General features: G+C 60.9%; 2 protein-coding genes across 2 annotated transcripts; both read right to left on the minus strand.

The window, feature by feature from the left end:
* Positions 1–1,337: 1,337 nt before the first annotated feature.
* On the minus strand, positions 1,338–8,337 carry LOC134509070 (uncharacterized). The gene is made up of 10 exons (XM_063321540.1): positions 8,316–8,337; positions 7,706–7,923; positions 5,797–6,008; positions 5,015–5,085; positions 4,572–4,633; positions 3,721–3,790; positions 3,113–3,213; positions 2,443–2,610; positions 2,005–2,094; positions 1,338–1,478 (listed from the first exon to the last, which is right to left on the minus strand). The coding sequence occupies exons 1-10, from the start codon at positions 8,335–8,337 to the stop codon at positions 1,338–1,340; spliced, it is 1,155 nt and encodes a 384-aa protein (XP_063177610.1).
* A 3,199-nt stretch (positions 8,338–11,536) lies between these two features.
* LOC134509071 (sperm-associated antigen 4 protein-like) lies at positions 11,537–14,656 on the minus strand. Its single transcript, XM_063321541.1, has 6 exons — positions 14,181–14,656; positions 13,920–13,989; positions 13,312–13,412; positions 12,642–12,809; positions 12,204–12,293; positions 11,537–11,677 (listed from the first exon to the last, which is right to left on the minus strand). The coding sequence occupies exons 1-6, from the start codon at positions 14,238–14,240 to the stop codon at positions 11,537–11,539; spliced, it is 630 nt and encodes a 209-aa protein (XP_063177611.1). The 5' UTR covers positions 14,241–14,656.
* Positions 14,657–20,622: the final 5,966 nt, after the last annotated feature.

The raw sequence follows: 20,622 nt of genomic DNA on the forward strand, positions 1-20,622 counted from the left end.
GTCCCAGCTCTTTCAGCCTTTCCTCATAAGGGAGGTGCTCCAGTCCCATAATCATCTTGGTTGCCCTACGCTGGACTCTCTCCAGTAGTGCCCTGTCCCTCTTGAACTGGGGAGCCCAAAACTGGACACAGTACTCCAGTTGTGGCCTCACCAGTGCAGAGTAGAGGGGGAGAATGACCTCCCTCGACCTACTGGCCACAGTCTTTCCTATGCAGCCCAGGATGCCATTGGCCTTCTTGGTGACAAGGGCACACTGCTGGCTCATGGATAATTTGCTGTCTACCAGGACCCCCAGGTCCTTCTCCTCAGAGCTGCTTCCCAGCATGTCCGCCCCTAACCTATACTGGTGTTTGGCATTCTTCCTTCCCAGGTGCAGGACCCTACACTTGTTTTTGTTGAACCTCATTAGGTTCTTCTCTGCCCAGCTCTCCAGCCTGTCCAGGTCACGCTGGATGGCAGCATGGCCCTCTGGAGTGTCGGCCACCCCTCCCAGCTTGGTATCATCAGCAAACTTGCTGAGGATACACTCTGTCCCCTCATCTAGGTCGTTAATGAATATATTGAACAAAATTGGTCCAAGTATTGACCCCTGAGGGACACCACTCGTTACAGTCCTCCAACTGGACTCTGTGCCGCCGATCACAACCCTCTGAGTTCTGTCACTCAGCCAGCTCTCGATCCACCTCACTGTCACCTCATCTAGCCCATACTTCCTCAGCTTCCTAATGAGGATGTTATGGGAGACAGTGTCAAAAGCCTTGCTAAGGTCAAGGTAGATGACATCTACGGCTCTCCCCTCATCCAGCCAACCCGTTATAACATCATAGAAAGCTATCAGATTGGTCAGGCATGATTTGCCCTTGGTAAATCCATGCTGACCACTTCCAATAACTTCCTGTTCCTCTATGTGTTTGGAGACGACATCCAGAATGAGTCGCTCCATTACCTTCCCAGGGACAGAGGTGAGACTAACCGGCCTGTAGTTCCCTGGGTCCTCCTTCTTGCCTTTTTTGAAGATTGGAGTGATGTCAGCCTTCCTCCAGTCCTCAGGCACCTCTCCTGTTCCCCATGACCTTGTTCCTCGTGCCAAAGGATTTCATCAAGGACCTTAGGCAAGGAAAGGCTACGGGAGCGTCGTCTCCTTTTGCTCGGTTAGGAAACATCTCCTTGGTGGAGAGAAAGCGGAAAGCCTGAGGAAGGCCTCAGCCTGCGAAAGGCAGAAGTTGGCACCTTTGAGGGGGCCTCTGAAACGACATTGCTCTGCACCAGACTAACGGCCGCATCCCTCTGCTCTGTTTCTCAGTTTTCTGCTTTAATTTTTATTGAGGGAAGAAGGTCTACACAGGTGTCTGGCCGACGGCCTTCCTTCCCATGATCTTCCCATGCACTTGCACTCGATAAATGCAGGTGTATCCTGGTTTTCCCCAGTTGCTCCGTATGCCAAGTTTCAGAAACGGAAAGCCTCTGGGAATCCCATTCTGCAAAGAAACCGTGGCAAAAAGCAGCGTTACTCCGGGGTGTAAAGAGTGAGAGCAGGCTCTGTGCGTCTTCCTCTGACCGCCCGGCCTCTGCCCCGGGCCCTTCTCCCCTCCCCTCCTCCCACGCAGGCGGCAAAGGACCCCTGTGCCCCTGCAGAGCAAACGCCCGGCCTCGGGGAGGTGGCGGGCAGCCGTGGAAACCTGCGGCTCGCTGGTGCCGGGGAAGCAGGGCCCAGGGAAAGTCCTGCTGCCAGGGCAAGGTGCTGGGCATCCGCCCTGCCACCGCCTGCCCGGCGGCTGCAGCTGGGGAGCTGCAGGGTCCAACACAGACATGGGGCTGATCTGCTCTTCCGTCTGCTTTTGCCTCCCTGACGGATGCCACTCTTCCCCCGCATCCCACCCATGTTTCTCTCGGCCACGGTCAGGCCCCTGTCCCAGCAGGGACCGTCTGCACTTCTTCTGCAAGCGGCTTGCTGGCCAACCGGCGTTGCTGCCCTGGCCTCTTGCCCAGACGCACACACTGTACCTGCAGAGGGAAGGTCTCATTTGGCCCTTTCTGCAGGGTGTGGGGAGATGTCCCCAGCAGAGTTTCTTGCTCGCCTTCCTCATCCGGTCCCTTGGAGATAAAGCACAGGGGAGGAAGTCAGTCGTGACCCGAGCACCAGGAAACACTCATGCCAGACCCGCGCCCGTCATCTGCACCCCACTCCTGCGGCTCCAGTGCGGTCTGGCGCAGGATGCGGTGGGGCTGAGTGTCCTCCTTGTGTGTTGCTCAGGGGCCCGGAGGTGCTGGGCCAAAAGGTGCTGAGGGAGCCTTAGGAGGGGTGATACCACCCGGCACGTCCCTTGAAATGTCCCCTCAGGGAACGGCAGAATCTCGGCAGATGCGCAGAGAGCAGCAAGTCCCCGTTAGAGCTTTTGCCCGCGGCCAGGTCCCAACCCCCAGTGCCCGGCAGAGACTTACAGAGACAGTGAAATCTCGGGGGGCACTGCTGACAGTCCCCAGCGCAGAGGCCATCTTTGAGGTTTGATCTCTGGTGATGGCTGTCGCTTGTATTTGTGTGGGGGACCGGATCAGCTGCTTGCTCCGAGACCATTGGAAAGGCCAGTAGTATCCTGGCAAGGCATCTGGCTGAAAGCGGAGAGCAAGAGGATGGAACGTGAGGGCATGATGGGAACAGGAGGACATGACGGGGCCCGTGTGCTCCCGTGGAGCCAGGAGCACAGGCGGCACTGCCCCTGTGGGCTGTGCTTGTGCTCGAAACGAACGGCGTGTTGGGAAGCGGACAGGAGCTCTGCAGCCAGCAGCTCTGCAGCCTCCCACCCCCTCCACTGCCCCCGTGGGAGAGGGACAATCAGAGCTGTGGCAGGGAAATGGCGTCCCGAAGGAGAAGTATCTTCACCCAGCAGGGACCAGGGAGGGTGGGCAGGAAGCTCAGCTCAGCGCAGCCCCTTTCTGAGGGCAACTGCTGTTTTCTAGGGAGCCAAGCCCTGTGGGAGACCTCAGGTGCCTGGCACCGCCCCGGTGCCGGGGCCTTGGGCAATGCCATTGGCCTGAGGGGAGATGCCCCAGGACTTGCCCCACACCTTCAAAGAGGCAAGAGAAGCAGCAATGACGGTTTCTGCTCCTGTACCTGCACAAAGGTGTCCTGGGGGGCTGGAGCACACAGGAACCAAAACACCCTGCAGAGTCCTGCAGAGCTGCTGGACGATCTCTGCAGGTCCATGGCAGCCCCTGAAGGGAGAAGAGCGCAGGTGACTGCAAAAGGCCCAGGCTCAGAGCACCTGGTGGTTGCAGGCAACTACTAAGGCTGCCTGCCAGCCCCACAGCCAGCAGCGCACGCTTGGAGGTGCCCCAGGAGAAGGAGGGGATCCCCGTGCCCCACGCCCCTCCCGGCTGCACAAAGAGAAGGTCTGCGGGTGCTGGGAGACAGCAAGCCCCCTGGGGAAGAGCTGCAGACCCAAGCCGAGGCCGCGCTGCGTGGACAGCCCGTCCGCTCGCTTTTGTTCCCCAGCAAAGCTCAGCGGAGAGGGAGAGGGCAGAAATGCTGCCAGGGGCACCAGCGAGGGGTCCGACGGCAGGGCTGGGCCCAGCTCTGCCACAGTCACGCTCTTGGGCGCCGTGGTTTCGTTCAATCTCCCTACGCTTTGTCGAGCAGTGTCTGCAGCGCAGCCTCCTTTTGGGAGCACCGAGCAGGAGTTCAGTGCGATGAGAGCCCTGCCTGCCTGCGTCCATCCGTACCTGCCTCTTTCAGAGCCCAGTCAGACATCTGCGTGCTTGCAGACATTGCCTCTCCCATTAGCCGAACTTCCTGGAAAGACACATGGGAGCAGGGGAAATGACCACAGGTCCCTTGGCCAGGGCAAGGGGCTTTAGAGCGGAGAAGCTCGACCAGCAGCCCCTGGCAGGGGATGGCTGTGTGGGGTGAGCAGGAAAAGCCCACCAAGTGGCCCAGGAAGGGCCTTGCCCGTCCCAGCCCTCTTTCCCAAAGTGCAGCATCACCTCCTTGCTAGCATCGATCTCTGCAGCCAGGCGCCTGATCTCCTTCCTCAGGAGTTCCATTGCTGGGGATTGTTCCCTGCAGTCACCAGGAAAGCAGATCTCGTCAGAGCGCTGCCCAGCCCCTCCCAGAGCCTCCAAGCTCAGGGAGAGCAGAGAGAGGGGCGCTCGAGCCCCCTTTTCTTTCCCTGGTTTGTAAGCGCTTCCCTCCCCCTCCGGGTTGAGCCAAAGGCCCAGGCAGGAGCGAAAGGCATGAGCCCTGGGCACAGCGCAAGGGAAGGCAAATAGCACGGGCTCATCTGCCGCTAGCCCGCCAAAGGTGCTGCAGGTGAGGAGAGAGGAGAGGGCTCTTACCGTAGGGACCACAGGTTGGCTGATGCCTGCCCCAGCGGCACCTGAAAGAGAAAGGCTCTCCCTTTGAGTCCCCGAGCTGCCGGGGCTTTCCAGAGCCGGTGGCTCTAGGAAGGCACAGCAGAAGCTGCTGCTGGTTCTCTGGGTCACTGCCTGGAACCGGAGCGCTGGGCCATTTCCCCACCCACCGCCAGCAGGGCTCCTCCGTGGGCCTTTCCTGTCCCACAGCAGCAGTCACTGACCTGTGCCACATCCTCTGCCCCCTGCATCCACATGAGCTGCAGGATCCCGCAGCAGGAACCAACTGTAATTCACATGAGCAAGAGAGAGTTGTTTTAGGAGGGTTTCTGACAATGCTTGGAGTCCCGCGGTCTCCTCCCCCAGCACGGTGGCAAGAGGCTGGCTGGGGACATGGGGCAAGGGTGCAGAGAGAGGTTGCGGCTCCAAGAAGGGAGCCTCTCTCTCCTTGGGCCTCGGGGCTCTGCACAGCCCTGCTTCCCGGGCACGCTGGCCGCCCCACAGCTACGCCCCATTTCCCCTCCCCGCTCTGCGCGTAGGGAGCATCTTGGGAGCTCCCTGAGCTGCAGACGTGGGAGGCTGGAAAGGCCCCACTCGCTCCTCTGCCTCACGCTGAAGCCCGCGCTCCCTGCCTCCGTGCCTCCGCTGGCAGCAGAGGAATACTCACCAAGAGCAGCCAGGTTCAACAAGAAAAGGATCGTGAAGATCCTCTTCACGTTCAAGGTGACGATCTCTTGCCTGAAAAAGAGGGAGTTCTGGCTTAGCAGTGGCCAAGGGCAGAGCCCTGCACGAGGGGACTTTCTCTTCCAAGCCAAGGAGCAGGAATTTTGGAGGAGCCAGGGTCTGCGGGTGGGGAGCACCGCCAGCCTCCCCCTGCTCGCCCTGACCCACTGTCACCCCTCGTCTCCGTGTCCCCACTGCGCACGTCTTGTACTCACAGGGTGGAGATGCCTGTGCCGAGGCATCTCTGGACGGTGTCCACAGCCGCTGGCAGACCGAAGACCAACCCTGGGCAAAGAAACCGCAGAAAAGCCTGAGGACCCTTCTTGAGGACACTGGTCCAAGGCGTGCCAGATCCCTGCAGGGAGGTGGGCGCCGGTCCTCCCTCCCTGGGGGCAGGGGCAGGGCCGTGGTTCTGCCCTGGAGAAGGGGGCAGCTGGGCGCAGCCTGGGAGTGGGGTACAAGGGCCGGGCAGGATCCCCTCGCAGGCAGGGCACTGCTGGCGTGCCTGGGCAGGGGGGCTGGCACGAGTCCCGGCCTACCCCGTGGTTAGTGCAGTATCCCACAAAGACACGGGCACGGTAGCCATCTCCATCATGGTCACCGGGAGGCGAGGTGGCCCCAGGCCTCCCTCGGGGCAGGATGAGGCTGGGCGTGCAGGCCCGTGGCTCCCGGCCGAGCCAGGCAGGCTTGGTGCAAACACGGGGCGAAAGGCAGCACTGAACTTACGCTTCTTTTCTGCAGCCCTGCGGCGTGCGGGCCTGGGCCGTCTGGTGCCCTGAGCCTGCCGAGACCTTGCCCGGCTGCCCCTGGCCCGTCTTCTTCTCCCCATCCTCGCGAGCAACGAAGCTCTCCCGCAAGCTTAGGTGGCCTCCTTCAGCCGCAGGAGCGTTGTGTGTGTGCGGGCAGATCCCTCCTGGAGATAGCTGGGAGGAGAACGCCTGCCACAGGCACACAGGCAGCAGCACACCGCGAGACCACATCTTATGGCCCACGGTGCATGACCTCACAAAGCCTGTCCCCGCACGGTCTGAGGTCGTGGCTGTGATGTCAGAGGAGGAACTGCAGGAGGGGTGGGGGGGTGGAGAGAGACCCCGCTGCCCGCTTGGCCGCTGTGCTTTGCATTTGTGAGCAGACAGTGTTGAAAACACAGCAATGTTTCAGGTGGTGCTGGGCAGTGCCTGCAGAGCGCCAAGGCTTCCTCTGGTCCTCTCTGTGTGTCCCCGAGCGAGTGGGCTGAGGCTGGGCGAGAGGCTGGGAGGGGACACAGCACGGAGAGCCAAGCCAAAGGGACCCAAGGGCTGCTCCACGCCATGGATTGTCAAGCTCCGCAATAAATCCTGGGCCTTTGATCTTTCCAACGCAGCCATTTCTTGGGGACTGGCTGGGCATCGGTGTGCTGGGGTCAACCCACCGCAGCCTGGGTCGAGAAAGGAGGGTGTTTGCTGTGTGCTTTATAGGCTCTCAGTGGACCAGGCAGGTTCCTGGGACGGGGGGGCACAGGCTGCCCCGAGGGCAGTGGGGATCTCGTGTGGTGGCACGGGGACATGGTGTGTAGCGAGCATGGCCCCCTGCCTTCCCCCTGCCTGGGCAGGGCCTGCCATGCCAGACGGGTTGTCCCATGGAGCAAGGAGGGGACAGTGGCTCAGGGTGACATGGGCTGGGGCTGCACGGGGCTTTGGCCCACTCAGCCCCTCTGGCTCCACATTGTCATGGGGAGCTTCAGCCACCAAATTGGCCCCAGGGACATGCCAAGGGGCTGCTGCGCCCCTCCATCCTCAACGGGACACACGAGCACCCAGGACACCCCAATGTCCCCTTCTGGGACAAGCCAGCTTGCAGGGCCTTGCCGGGCCATGATGAGAGTGAGCACCTCTAAGGACAAAGACGGAGCCCTGCTGTGCACTGTCTCCACGCCGTGCGAGCGAAGAGCGGGGGGAGCCGCCAGTGTGGAGGCCCTGTCCAGAAGACGGGCCTTGGGAAGCCTCTGGGCTTCCGTCCCTGCCACGGCCCCTCCACCGGCCACAGTCCCTCCACCGAGGGAGACCAGGGCTGTGGCCAGACCATAAGCAATGCTGAAGACCAACCTTGCTCAACGACACTGGAGAAAAGCCTGCGGACTGTTCTCTAGGTGGCCGGCCCTTCAGGGCGTATGCCAGACCCCTGCGGGAGGTGGCACTGGTCCTGTGCACTCCCTCCACAAAGCATGGGCAGGGGGCTGGGTTATGCCCTGGAGAGGGGGGCAGCCCTGCCACAGAGGGCCTGGCAGGTTCCCCTCGCAGGCAGGGCGCTGACGGCGTGCCTGGGCAGGGAGAACAGATGAGGCTTTGGCCTCTTGGCCTCTGCCGTACCGGTGTACCCTCTGGTTACTCCAGGATCCCACAAAGACGTGGACATGGTACCCAGCTCCACATGGGCACGTAGGGCAGGTGGCCCCAGGGCTCCCTCGGGGCTTGATGACGCTGGTTCTGCGGGGCCGTGGGTCCCGGCTAAGCCAAGCAGGCTTGGTACAGTCATGAGGAACATCGCTTCCTTTTCTCAGGCTGAACTCAACAGCACTCGGGCAGAGCTCAGACTCTCCTGCGCTCAAGGCAGGTTTCTAAGCCTCGCGGCTTTTACTATGCCTACAGCTCCTGACAGCTTCCCCCTCCGGAACAACCAGCCCTGCATTAGGCTCTGTGTGTCCTATCCACCAGCTGATGTCTCCAGGAGAGACTGTCTGCTGTCTGCTGCTCTCCTTCAGAGGGCTGTTAATGCCCCTTGTGCTCTTGGAGGAGCCCTTCTCCTCTTCATCTTGGGGAGAAACGAAGCTCTCCTCCAAGCCTATGCCCACTTGCTCCACTGCAGGAATGCTGCCTGCCCAGGGGTGGACACTCAGGCAACAGCCACCAAAATGTGGCCAAGGGAACACCTGCCATGAGCCCAGAGCCACCAGGACAGCACGAGCTCCTTCCAGGTGGGAGACAGTGGCTCACAGTGCCGTGGGGCTGGGCTTGGTGGCCACTCGCCTTTTCTCCAGCACTGCAGCTGCAGCGTGCTGGCCCGTTCCAGCTGGTGCCCTGCTCCTCGGGAGAGGGGCTACCCCTCTGGGAGGAAACAGGCAGAGCCCTGTTTTGCACTGCCTCCATGCCACGAGAGCCGAGGCCCTGGCCAGGAGACAGCCTTTGGGCAGCCCACCGGGAGACATCCCCGCCGTGCTGAGACAGAAACAGCAGCAGGCGCAGCAGGGCAGCACAACTGCTTCTCACCTCGACTGCCCCCGGCCCCCATAGCACCAACCTGCCCCTGGGCAGGCGTCTCAGAGGCCTGGCGGTCTACGGGGAGAGGGGAGCAGCTGCCCTCCTCCACAGCCCCCACCTCTTCCCAGGGCCTCTGCAGCACAAGGGCCAGAGCCCTCTCTGAAACAGCCCCCACGGCTTCTCTCCCTCACCACAGACCCACCAGGACGCAGCAGCAGCAGCAGCAGCAGCAGCAGCAGCAGCAGCAGCACGGGGCCGGGGGTCCCAGCGAGGCGAGGGCTGGGCTCTCGCGTGGCTCTGCCAGAGGCGGCTCAGAACCCTGCACCGTGGTTGCAGCAGGGGCCCACAAACGGCTTGTGCTGGAGAGCAGCAGGAACTTGCGGGTTCCAGTCGGAGCAGTTTCCAAGGGCCGAGCCAGAGGAATCATACAATCATACAATCATAGAATCATAGGGTTGGAAGGGACCTCTGGAGATCATCAGGTCCCACCCGCCTGCCAGAGCAGGGTCGTCTTAGAGCAGGTTGCCCAGGATCGTGTCCAGGTGAGTTTTGAATGTCTCCAGAGATGGAGACTCCACCGCCTCCCTGGGCAGCCTGTTCCTGTGCTTTGCCACCCTCGGGGTAAAGAAGTTCCTCCTCACGTTTCGGTGGAACTTCCTATGGTCAAGTTTGTGCCCGTGACCTCTTGTCCTGCCGCTGGGCACCACTGAAAAGAGCCTGGCCCCATCCTCCTGACACCCACCCTTGAAGTATTTAGAAGTGTTGATAAGGTCCCTGCTCAGCCGTCTTTTTTGCAGACTGAAGAGACCCAAATCCCTCAGCCTTTCCTCATAAGAGAGGTGCTCCAGTCCCCTAATCCTCCTGGTAGCCCTTTGCTGCACCCTCTCCAGCAGTTCCCTGTCCCTCTTGAACCGGGGAGCCCAGAACTGGACACAGTACTCCAGGTGCGGCCTCACCAGGGCAGAGTAGCGGGGGAGGATGACCTCCCTCCACCTGCTGGCCACAGGAAGCAGGGCGGGAGGAGAGAGGGGAAGAAAATGGGTGGCGTGGAGCAGGCTGTGGGGAGAGGTGTGCCAAGAGATCAGGGCTGTCTCGCCGGAGAGATGTGTTAGTGTTTCTTTTCTTCCTATATGAGAAGCAGGAGTTCATAGGTTGCTCACAGGCAAGTCCATTAGATGCGGAGAAATTCCCCGAATCAAGAGGTTGGTTTGGGTTTGTGACAGACGCCCGTGGACAGTATGGCCAGACACTAGACGCGACCTGTCCTGGGACTGGAGCAATAACTGCAGGGGCTGTGATACTGCGGCAGGAGCCCTTGTGCTGGAGCTTCAGACCCCTCAAGGGTCCCAGCCATGGCTGCACCCCATGTGGGCCCCCACTAGACCCAGTCCCCAGATGCACGGTGTCCCCTGAAGGGAATGGGGGGGGAGCTCATGAGCTCTGGGGATCCTGACCCCCAACGCTGCCAGGCTCTGACGACTCCTGCCTGGGGTGAGACTCAGGGACGGCCCTCACGGAATCACGGAATCATGGAATCTTCAGAGTTGGAAGGGACCTCTAGAGATCATCTAGTCCAACTCCCCTGCTAGAGCAGGATTGCCTAAAGCACGTCCCTCAGGGCTGCATCCAGGCGGGTCTTGAAAATCTCCAGAGAAGGGGACTCCACAGCCTCCCTGGGCAGCCTGTTCCAGTGCTCTGTCACCCTCACCATAAAGAAGTTTTTCCGTGTATTTGAACGGAACTTCCTATGTTCTAGCTTGTGCCCATTGCCCCTTGTCCTGTCGCTGGGAACCATTGAAAAGAGCCTGGCTCCGTCCTCCTTAAACCCACCCTTTAGATACTTGGAAACATTAATCAGGTCCCCCCTCAACCTTCTCTTCTCCAGGCTAAAGAGTCCCAGCTCTTTCAGCCTTTCCTCATAAGGGAGGTGCTCCAGTCCCATAATCATCTTGGTTGCCCTACGCTGGACTCTCTCCAGTAGTGCCCTGTCCCTCTTGAACTGGGGAGCCCAAAACTGGACACAGTACTCCAGTTGTGGCCTCACCAGTGCAGAGTAGAGGGGGAGAATGACCTCCCTCGACCTACTGGCCACAGTCTTTCCTATGCAGCCCAGGATGCCATTGGCCTTCTTGGTGACAAGGGCACACTGCTGGCTCATGGATAATTTGCTGTCTACCAGGACCCCCAGGTCCTTCTCCTCAGAGCTGCTTCCCAGCATGTCCGCCCCTAACCTATACTGGTGTTTGGCATTCTTCCTTCCCAGGTGCAGGACCCTACACTTGTTTTTGTTGAACCTCATTAGGTTCTTCTCTGCCCAGCTCTCCAGCCTGTCCAGGTCACGCTGGATGGCAGCATGGCCCTCTGGAGTGTCGGCCACCCCTCCCAGCTTGGTATCATCAGCAAACTTGCTGAGGATACACTCTGTCCCCTCATCTAGGTCATTAATGAATATATTGAACAAAATTGGTCCAAGTATTGACCCCTGAGGGACACCACTCGTTACAGTCCTCCAACTGGACTCTGTGCCGCTGATCACAACCCTCTGAGTTCTGTCACTCAGCCAGCTCTCGATCCACCTCACTGTCACCTCATCTAGCCCATACTTCCTCAGCTTCCTAATGAGGATGTTATGGGAGACAGTGTCAAAAGCCTTGCTAAGGTCAAGGTAGATGACATCTACGGCTCTCCCCTCATCCAGCCAACCCGTTATAACATCATAGAAAGCTATCAGATTGGTCAGGCATGATTTGCCCTTGGTAAATCCATGCTGACCACTTCCAATAACTTCCTGTTCCTCTATGTGTTTGGAGACGACATCCAGAATGAGTCGCTCCATTACCTTCCCAGGGACAGAGGTGAGACTAACCGGCCTGTAGTTCCCTGGGTCCTCCTTCTTGCCTTTTTTGAAGAATGGAGTGATGTCAGCCTTCCTCCAGTCCTCAGGCACCTCTCCTGTTCCCCATGACCTTGTTCCTCGTGCCAAAGGATTTCATCAAGGACCTTAGGCAAGGAAAGGCTACGGGAGCGTCGTCTCCTTTTGCTCGGTTAGGAAACATCTCCTTGGTGGAGAGAAAGCGGAAAGCCTGAGGAAGGCCTCAGCCTGCGAAAGGCAGAAGTTGGCACCTTTGAGGGGGCCTCTGAAACGACATTGCTCTGCACCAGACTAACGGCCGCATCCCTCTGCTCTGTTTCTCAGTTTTCTGCTTTAATTTTTATTGAGGGAAGAAGGTCTACACAGGTGTCTGGCCGACGGCCTTCCTTCCCACGATCTTCCCATGCACTTGCACTCGATAAATGCAGGTGTATCCTGGTTTTCCCCAGTTGCTCCGTATGCCAAGTTTCAGAAACGGAAAGCCTCTGGGAATCCCATTCTGCAAAGAAACCGTGGCAAAAAGCAGCGTTACTCCGGGGTGTAAAGAGTGAGAGCAGGCTCTGTGCGTCTTCCTCTGACCGCCCGGCCTCTGCCCCGGGCCCTTCTCCCCTCCCCTCCTCCCACGCAGGCGGCAAAGGACCCCTGTGCCCCTGCAGAGCAAACGCCCGGCCTCGGGGAGGTGGCGGGCAGCCGTGGAAACCTGCGGCTCGCTGGTGCCGGGGAAGCAGGGCCCAGGGAAAGTCCTGCTGCCAGGGCAAGGTGCTGGGCATCCGCCCTGCCACCGCCTGCCCGGCGGCTGCAGCTGGGGAGCTGCAGGGTCCAACACAGACATGGGGCTGATCTGCTCTTCCGTCTGCTTTTGCCTCCCTGACGGATGCCACTCTTCCCCCGCATCCCACCCATGTTTCTCTCAGCCACGGTCAGGCCCCTGTCCCAGCAGGGACCGTCTGCACTTCTTCTGCAAGCGGCTTGCTGGCCAACCGGCGTTGCTGCCCTGGCCTCTTGCCCAGACGCACACACTGTACCTGCAGAGGGAAGGTCTCATTTGGCCCTTTCTGCAGGGTGTGGGGAGATGTCCCCAGCAGAGTTTCTTGCTCGCCTTCCTCATCCGGTCCCTTGGAGATAAAGCACAGGGGAGGAAGTCAGTCGTGACCCGAGCACCAGGAAACACTCATGCCAGACCCGCGCCCGTCATCTGCACCCCACTCCTGCGGCTCCAGTGCGGTCTGGCGCAGGATGCAGTGGGGCTGAGTGTCCTCCTTGTGTGTTGCTCAGGGGCCCGGAGGTGCTGGGCCAAAAGGTGCTGAGGGAGCCTTAGGAGGGGTGATACCACCCGGCACGTCCCTTGAAATGTCCCCTCAGGGAACGGCAGAATCTCGGCAGATGCGCAGAGAGCAGCAAGTCCCCGTTAGAGCTTTTGCCCGCGGCCAGGTCCCAACCCCCAGTGCCCGGCAGAGACTTACAGAGACAGTGAAATCTCGGGGGGCACTGCTGACAGTCCCCAGCGCAGAGGCCATCTTTGAGGTTTGATCTCTGGTGATGGCTGTCGCTTGTATTTGTGTGGGGGACCGGATCAGCTGCTTGCTCCGAGACCATTGGAAAGGCCAGTAGTATCCTGGCAAGGCATCCGGCTGAAAGCGGAGAGCAAGAGGATGGAACGTGAGGGCATGATGGGAACAGGAGGACATGACGGGGCCCGTGTGCTCCCGTGGAGCCAGGAGCACAGGCGGCACTGCCCCTGTGGGCTGTGCTTGTGCTCGAAACGAACGGCGTGTTGGGAAGCGGACAGGAGCTCTGCAGCCAGCAGCTCTGCAGCCTCCCACCCCCTCCACTGCCCCCGTGGGAGAGGGACAATCAGAGCTGTGGCAGGGAAATGGCGTCCCGAAGGAGAAGTATCTTCACCCAGCAGGGACCAGGGAGGGTGGGCAGGAAGCTCAGCTCAGCACAGCCCCTTTCTGAGGGCAACTGCTGTTTTCTAGGGAGCCAAGCCCTGTGGGAGACCTCAGGTGCCTGGCACCGCCCCGGTGCCGGGGCCTTGGGCAACGCCATTGGCCTGAGGGGAGATGCCCCAGGACTTGCCCCACACCTTCAAAGAGGCAAGAGAAGCAGCAATGACGGTTTCTGCTCCTGTACCTGCACAAAGGTGTCCTGGGGGGCTGGAGCACACAGGAACCAAAACACCCTGCAGAGTCCTGCAGAGCTGCTGGACGATCTCTGCAGGTCCATGGCAGCCCCTGAAGGGAGAAGAGCGCAGGTGACTGCAAAAGGCCCAGGCTCAGAGCACCTGGTGGTTGCAGGCAACTACTAAGGCTGCCTGCCAGCCCCACAGCCAGCAGCGCACGCTTGGAGGTGCCCCAGGAGAAGGAGGGGATCCCCGTGCCCCACGCCCCTCCCGGCTGCACAAAGAGAAGGTCTGCGGGTGCTGGGAGACAGCAAGCCCCCTGGGGAAGAGCTGCAGACCCAAGCCGAGGCCGCGCTGCGTGGACAGCCCGTCCGCTCGCTTTTGTTCCCCAGCAAAGCTCAGCGGAGAGGGAGAGGGCAGAAATGCTGCCAGGGGCACCAGCGAGGGGTCCGACGGCAGGGCTGGGCCCAGCTCTGCCACAGTCACGCTCTTGGGCGCCGTGGTTTCGTTCAATCTCCCTACGCTTTGTCGAGCAGAGTCTGCAGCGCAGCCTCCTTTTGGGAGCACCGAGCAGGAGTTCAGTGCGATGAGAGCCCTGCCTGCCTGCGTCCATCCGTACCTGCCTCTTTCAGAGCCCAGTCAGACATCTGCGTGCTTGCAGACATTGCCTCTCCCATTAGCCGAACTTCCTGGAAAGACACATGGGAGCAGGGGAAATGACCACAGGTCCCTTGGCCAGGGCAAGGGGCTTTAGAGCGGAGAAGCTCGACCAGCAGCCCCTGGCAGGGGATGGCTGTGTGGGGTGAGCAGGAAAAGCCCACCAAGTGGCCCAGGAAGGGCCTTGCCCGTCCCAGCCCTCTTTCCCAAAGTGCAGCATCACCTCCTTGCTAGCATCGATCTCTGCAGCCAGGCGCCTGATCTCCTTCCTCAGGAGTTCCATTGCTGGGGATTGTTCCCTGCAGTCACCAGGAAAGCAGATCTCGTCAGAGCGCTGCCCAGCCCCTCCCAGAGCCTCCAAGCTCAGGGAGAGCAGAGAGAGGGGCGCTCGAGCCCCCTTTTCTTTCCCTGGTTTGTAAGCGCTTCCCTCCCCCTCCGGGTTGAGCCAAAGGCCCAGGCAGGAGCGAAAGGCATGAGCCCTGGGCACAGCGCAAGGGAAGGCAAATAGCACGGGCTCATCTGCCGCTAGCCCGCCAAAGGTGCTGCAGGTGAGGAGAGAGGAGAGGGCTCTTACCGTAGGGACCACAGGTTGGCTGATGCCTGCCCCAGCGGCACCTGAAAGAGAAAGGCTCTCCCTTTGAGTCCCCGAGCTGCCGGGGCTTTCCAGAGCCGGTGGCTCTAGGAAGGCACAGCAGAAGCTGCTGCTGGTTCTCTGGGTCACTGCCTGGAACCGGAGCGCTGGGCCATTTCCCCACCCACCGCCAGCAGGGCTCCTCCGTGGGCCTTTCCTGTCCCACAGCAGCAGTCACTGACCTGTGCCACATCCTCTGCCCCCTGCATCCACATGAGCTGCAGGATCCCGCAGCAGGAACCAACTGTAATTCACATGAGCAAGAGAGAGTTGTTTTAGGAGGGTTTCTGACAATGCTTGGAGTCCCGCGGTCTCCTCCCCCAGCACGGTGGCAAGAGGCTGGCTGGGGACATGGGGCAAGGGTGCAGAGAGAGGTTGCGGCTCCAAGAAGGGAGCCTCTCTCTCCTTGGGCCTCGGGGCTCTGCACAGCCCTGCTTCCCGGGCACGCTGGCCGCCCCACAGCTACGCCCCATTTCCCCTCCCCGCTCTGCGCGTAGGGAGCATCTTGGGAGCTCCCTGAGCTGCAGACGTGGGAGGCTGGAAAGGCCCCACTCGCTCCTCTGCCTCACGCTGAAGCCCGCGCTCCCTGCCTCCGTGCCTCCGCTGGCAGCAGAGGAATACTCACCAAGAGCAGCCAGGTTCAACAAGAAAAGGATCGTGAAGATCCTCTTCACGTTCAAGGTGACGATCTCTTGCCTGAAAAAGAGGGAGTTCTGGCTTAGCAGTGGCCAAGGGCAGAGCCCTGCACGAGGGGACTTTCTCTTCAAGCCAAGGAGCAGGAATTTTGGAGGAGCCAGGGTCTGCGGGTGGGGAGCACCGCCAGCCTCCCCCTGCTCGCCCTGACCCACTGTCACCCCTCGTCTCCGTGTCCCCACTGCGCACGTCTTGTACTCACAGGGTGGAGATGCCTGTGCCGAGGCATCTCTGGACGGCGTCCACAGCCGCTGGCAGACCGAAGACCAACCCTGGGCAAAGAAACCGCAGAAAAGCCTGAGGACCCTTCTTGAGGACACTGGTCCAACGCGTGCCAGATCCCTGCAGGGAGGTGGGCGCCGGTCCTCCCTCCCTGGGGGCAGGGGCAGGGCCGTGGTTCTGCCCTGGAGAAGGGGGCAGCTGGGCGCAGCCTGGGAGTGGGGTACAAGGGCCGGGCAGGATCCCCTCGCAGGCAGGGCACTGCTGGCGTGCCTGGGCAGGGGGGCTGGCACGAGTCCCGGCCTACCCCGTGGTTAGTGCAGTATCCCACAAAGACACGGGCACGGTAGCCATCTCCGTCATGGTCAGCGGGAGGCGAGGTGGCCCCAGGCCTCCCTCGGGGCAGGATGAGGCTGGGTGTGCAGGCCCGTGGCTCCCGGCCGAGCCAGGCAGGCTTGGTGCAAACACGGGGCGAAAGGCAGCACTGAACTTACGCTTCTTTTCTGCAGCCCTGCGGCGTGCGGGCCTGGGCCGTCTGGTGCCCTGAGCCTGCCGAGACCTTGCCCGGCTGCCCCTGGCCCGTCTTCTTCTCCCCATCCTCGCGAGCAACGAAGCTCTCCCGCAAGCTTAGGTGGCCTCCTTCAGCCGCAGGAGTGTTGTGTGTGTGCGGGCAGATCCCTCCTGGAGATAGCCGGGAGGAGAACGCCTGCCACAGGCACACAGGCAGCAGCACACCGCGAGACCACATCTTATGGCCCACGGTGCATGACCTCACAAAGCCTGTCCCCGCACGGTCTGAGGTCGTGGCTGTGATGTCAGAGGAGGAACTGCAGGAGGGGTGGGGGGGTGGAGAGAGACCCCGCTGCCCGCTTGGCCGCTGTGCTTTGCATTTGTGAGCAGACAGTGTTGAAAACACAGCAATGTTTCAGGTGGTGCTGGGCAGTGCCTGCAGAGCGCCAAGGCTTCCTCTGGTCCTCTCTGTGTGTCCCCGAGCGAGTGGGCTGAGGCTGGGCGAGAGGCTGGGAGGGGACACAGCACGGAGAGCCAAGCCAAAGGGACCCAAGGGCTGCTCCACGCCATGGATTGTCAAGCTCCGCAATAAATCCTGGGCCTTTGGTCTTTCCAACGCAGCCATTTCTTGGGGACTGGCTGGGCATCGGTGTGCTGGGGTCAACCCACCACAGCCTGGGTCGAGAAAGGAGGGTGTTTGCTGTGTGCTTTATAGGCTCTCGGTGGACCAGGCAGGTTCCTGGGACGGGGGGGCACAGGCTGCCCCGAGGGCAGTGGGGATCTCGTGTGGTGGCACGGGGACATGGTGTGTAGCGAGCATGGCCCCCTGCCTTCCCCCTGCCTGGGCAGGGCCTGCCATGCCAGACGGGTTGTCCCATGGAGCAAGGAGGGTTTGGTGGCTCAGGGTGACATGGGCTGGGGCTGCACGGGGCTTTGGCCCACTCAGCCCCTCTGGCTCCACATCGTCATGGGGAGCTTCAGCCACCAAATTGGCCCCAGGGACATGCCAAGGGGCTGCTGCGCCCCTCCGTCCTCAACGGGACACACGAGCACCCAGGACACCCCAATGTCCCCTTCTGGGACAAGCCAGCTTGCAGGGCCTTGCCGGGCCATGATGAGAGTGAGCACCTCTAAGGACAAAGACGGAGCCCTGCTGTGCACTGTCTCCACGCCGTGCGAGCGAAGAGCGGGGGGAGCCGCCAGTGTGGAGGCCCTGTCCAGAAGACGGGCCTTGGGAAGCCTCTGGGCTTCCGTCCCTGCCACGGCCCCTCCACCGGCCACAGTCCCTCCACCGAGGGAGACCAGGGCTGTGGCCAGACCATAAGCAATGCTGAAGACCAACCTTGCTCAACGACACTGGAGAAAAGCCTGCGGACTGTTCTCTAGGTGGCCGGCCCTTCAGGGCATAGGCCAGACCCCTGCGGGAGGTGGCACTGGTCCTGTGCACTCCCTCCACAAAGCATGGGCAGGGGGCTGGGTTATGCCCTGGAGAGGGGGGCAGCCCTGCCACAGAGGGCCTGGCAGGTTCCCCTCGCAGGCAGGGCGCTGACGGCGTGCCTGGGCAGGGAGAACAGATGAGGCTTTGGCCTCTTGGCCTCTGCCATACCGGTGTACCCTCTGGTTACTCCAGGATCCCACAAAGACGTGGACATGGTACCCAGCTCCACATGGGCACGTAGGGCAGGTGGCCCCAGGGCTCCCTCGGGGCTTGATGACGCTGGTTCTGCGGGGCCGTGGGTCCCGGCTAAGCCAAGCAGGCTTGGTACAGTCATGAGGAACATCGCTTCCTTTTCTCAGGCTGAACTCAACAGCACTCGGGCAGAGCTCAGACTCTCCTGCGCTCAAGGCAGGTTTCTAAGCCTCGCGGCTTTTACTATGCCTACAGCTCCTGACAGCTTCCCCCTCCGGAACAACCAGCCCTGCATTAGGCTCTGTGTGTCCTATCCACCAGCTGATGTCTCCAGGAGAGACTGTCTGCTGTCTGCTGCTCTCCTTCAGAGGGCTGTTAATGCCCCTTGTGCTCTTGGAGGAGCCCTTCTCCTCTTCATCTTGGGGAGAAACGAAGCTCTCCTCCAAGCCTATGCCCACTTGCTCCACTGCAGGAATGCTGCCTGCCCAGGGGTGGACACTCAGGCAACAGCCACCAAAATGTGGCCAAGGGAACACCTGCCATGAGCCCAGAGCCACCAGGACAGCACGAGCTCCTTCCAGGTGGGAGACAGTGGCTCACAGTGCCGTGGGGCTGGGCTTCGTGGCCACTCGACTTTTCTCCAGCACTGCAGCTGCAGCGTGCTGGCCCGTTCCAGCTGGTGCCCTGCTCCTCGGGAGAGGGGCTACCCCTCTGGGAGGAAACAGGCAGAGCCCTGTTTTGCACTGCCTCCATGCCACGAGAGCCGAGGCCCTGGCCAGGAGACAGCCTTTGGGCAGCCCACCGGGAGACATCCCCGCCGTGCTGAGACCGAAACAGCAGCAGGCGCAGCAGGGCAGCACAACTGCTTCTCACCTCGACTGCCCCCGGCCCCCATAGCACCAACCTGCCCCTGGGCAGGCGTCTCAGAGGCCTGGCGGTCTACGGGGAGAGGGGAGCAGCTGCCCTCCTCCACAGCCCCCACCTCTTCCCAGGGCCTCTGCAGCACAAGGGCCAGAGCCCTCTCTGAAACAGCCCCCACGGCTTCTCTCCCTCACCACAGACCCACCAGGACGCAGCAGCAGCAGCAGCAGCAGCAGCAGCAGCAGCAGCAGCACGGGGCCGGGGGTCCCAGCGAGGCGAGGGCTGGGCTCTCGCGTGGCTCTGCCAGAGGCGGCTCAGAACCCTGCACCGTGGTTGCAGCAGGGGCCCACAAACGGCTTGTGCTGGAGAGCAGCAGGAACTTGCGGGTTCCAGTCGGAGCAGTTTCCAAGGGCCGAGCCAGAGGAATCATACAATCATACAATCATAGAATCATAGGGTTGGAAGGGACCTCTGGAGATCATCAGGTCCCACCCGCCTGCCAGAGCAGGGTCGTCTTAGAGCAGGTTGCCCAGGATCGTGTCCAGGTGAGTTTTGAATGTCTCCAGAGATGGAGACTCCACCGCCTCCCTGGGCAGCCTGTTCCTGTGCTTTGGCACCCTCGGGGTAAAGAAGTTCCTCCTCACGTTTCGGTGGAACTTCCTATGGTCAAGTTTGTGCCCGTGACCTCTTGTCCTGCCGCTGGGCACCACTGAAAAGAGCCTGGCCCCATCCTCCTGACACCCACCCTTGAAGTATTTAGAAGTGTTGATAAGGTCCCTGCTCAGCCGTCTTTTTTGCAGACTGAAGAGACCCAAATCCCTCAGCCTTTCCTCATAAGAGAGGTGCTCCAGTCCCCTAATCCTCCTGGTAGCCCTTTGCTGCACCCTCTCCAGCAGTTCCCTGTCCCTCTTGAACCGGGGAGCCCAGCACTGGACACAGTACTCCAGGTGCGGCCTCACCAGGGCAGAGTAGCGGGGGAGGATGACCTCCCTCCACCTGCTGGCCACAGGAAGCAGGGCGGGAGGAGAGAGGGGAAGAAAATGGGTGGCGTGGAGCAGGCTGTGGGGAGAGGTGTGCCAAGAGATCAGGGCTGTCTCGCCGGAGAGATGTGTTAGTGTTTCTTTTCTTCCTATATGAGAAGCAGGAGTTCATAGGTTGCTCACAGGCAAGTCCATTAGATGCGGAGAAATTCCCCGAATCAAGAGGTTGGTTTGGGTTTGTGACAGACGCCCGTGGACAGTATGGCCAGACACTAGACGCGACCTGTCCTGGGACTGGAGCAATAACTGCAGGGGCTGTGATACTGCGGCAGGAGCCCTTGTGCTGGAGCTTCAGACCCCTCAAGGGTCCCAGCCATGGCTGCACCCCATGTGGGCCCCCACTAGACCCAGTCCCCAGATGCACGGTGTCCCCTGAAGGGAATGGGGGGGGAGCTCATGAGCTCTGGGGATCCTGACCCCCAACGCTGCCAGGCTCTGACGACTCCTGCCTGGGGTGAGACTCAGGGACGGCCCTCACGGAATCACGGAATCACGGAATCTTCAGAGTTGGAAGGGACCTCTAGAGATCATCTAGTCCAACTCCCCTGCTAGAGCAGGATTGCCTAAAGCACGTCCCTCAGGGCTGCATCCAGGCGGGTCTTGAAAATCTCCAGAGAAGGGGACTCCACAGCCTCCCTGGGCAGCCTGTTCCAGTGCTCTGTCACCCTCACCATAAAGAAGTTTTTCCGTGTATTTGAACGGAACTTCCTATGTTCTAGCTTGTGCCCATTGCCCCTTGTCCTGTCGCTGGGAACCATTGAAAAGAGCCTGGCTCCGTCCTCCTTAAACCCACCCTTTAGATACTTGGAAACATTAATCAGGTCCCCCCTCAACCTTCTCTTCTCCAGGCTAAAGAGTCCCAGCTCTTTCAGCCTTTCCTCATAAGGGAGGTGCTCCAGTCCCATAATCATCTTGGTTGCCCTACGCTGGACTCTCTCCAGTAGTGCCCTGTCCCTCTTGAACTGGGGAGCCCAAAACTGGACACAGTACTCCAGTTGTGGCCTCACCAGTGCAGAGTAGAGGGGGAGAATGACCTCCCTCGACCTACTGGCCACAGTCTTTCCTATGCAGCCCAGGATGC

Source organism: Chroicocephalus ridibundus, chromosome Z (assembly GCF_963924245.1).
Source record: "Chroicocephalus ridibundus chromosome Z, bChrRid1.1, whole genome shotgun sequence".
Taxonomy (NCBI): Eukaryota; Metazoa; Chordata; class Aves; order Charadriiformes; family Laridae; genus Chroicocephalus; species Chroicocephalus ridibundus.

Coding starts and splice junctions, on each gene's coding strand:
- LOC134509070 (XM_063321540.1), bottom strand. CDS start 8,337: ATGGGGGCCGGGGGCAGTCGAG. Junction 6,009..7,705: donor TTGTTCCGGAGGGGGAAGCT/GTCAGGAGCTGT, acceptor TGCCTGTGGCAG/GCGTTCTCCTCCCAGCTATC. Junction 4,634..5,014: donor GTTGAACCTGGCTGCTCTTG/GTGAGTATTCCT, acceptor TGTGAATTACAG/TTGGTTCCTGCTGCGGGATC.
- LOC134509071 (XM_063321541.1), bottom strand. CDS start 14,240: ATGGAACTCCTGAGGAAGGAGATCAGGCGCCTGGCTGCAGAGATCGAT. Junction 12,810..13,311: donor CCCAGGACACCTTTGTGCAG/GTACAGGAGCAG, acceptor CTCCGCTTTCAG/CCGGATGCCTTGCCAGGATA. Junction 12,294..12,641: donor CCCGAGATTTCACTGTCTCT/GTAAGTCTCTGC, acceptor TTTATCTCCAAG/GGACCGGATGAGGAAGGCGA.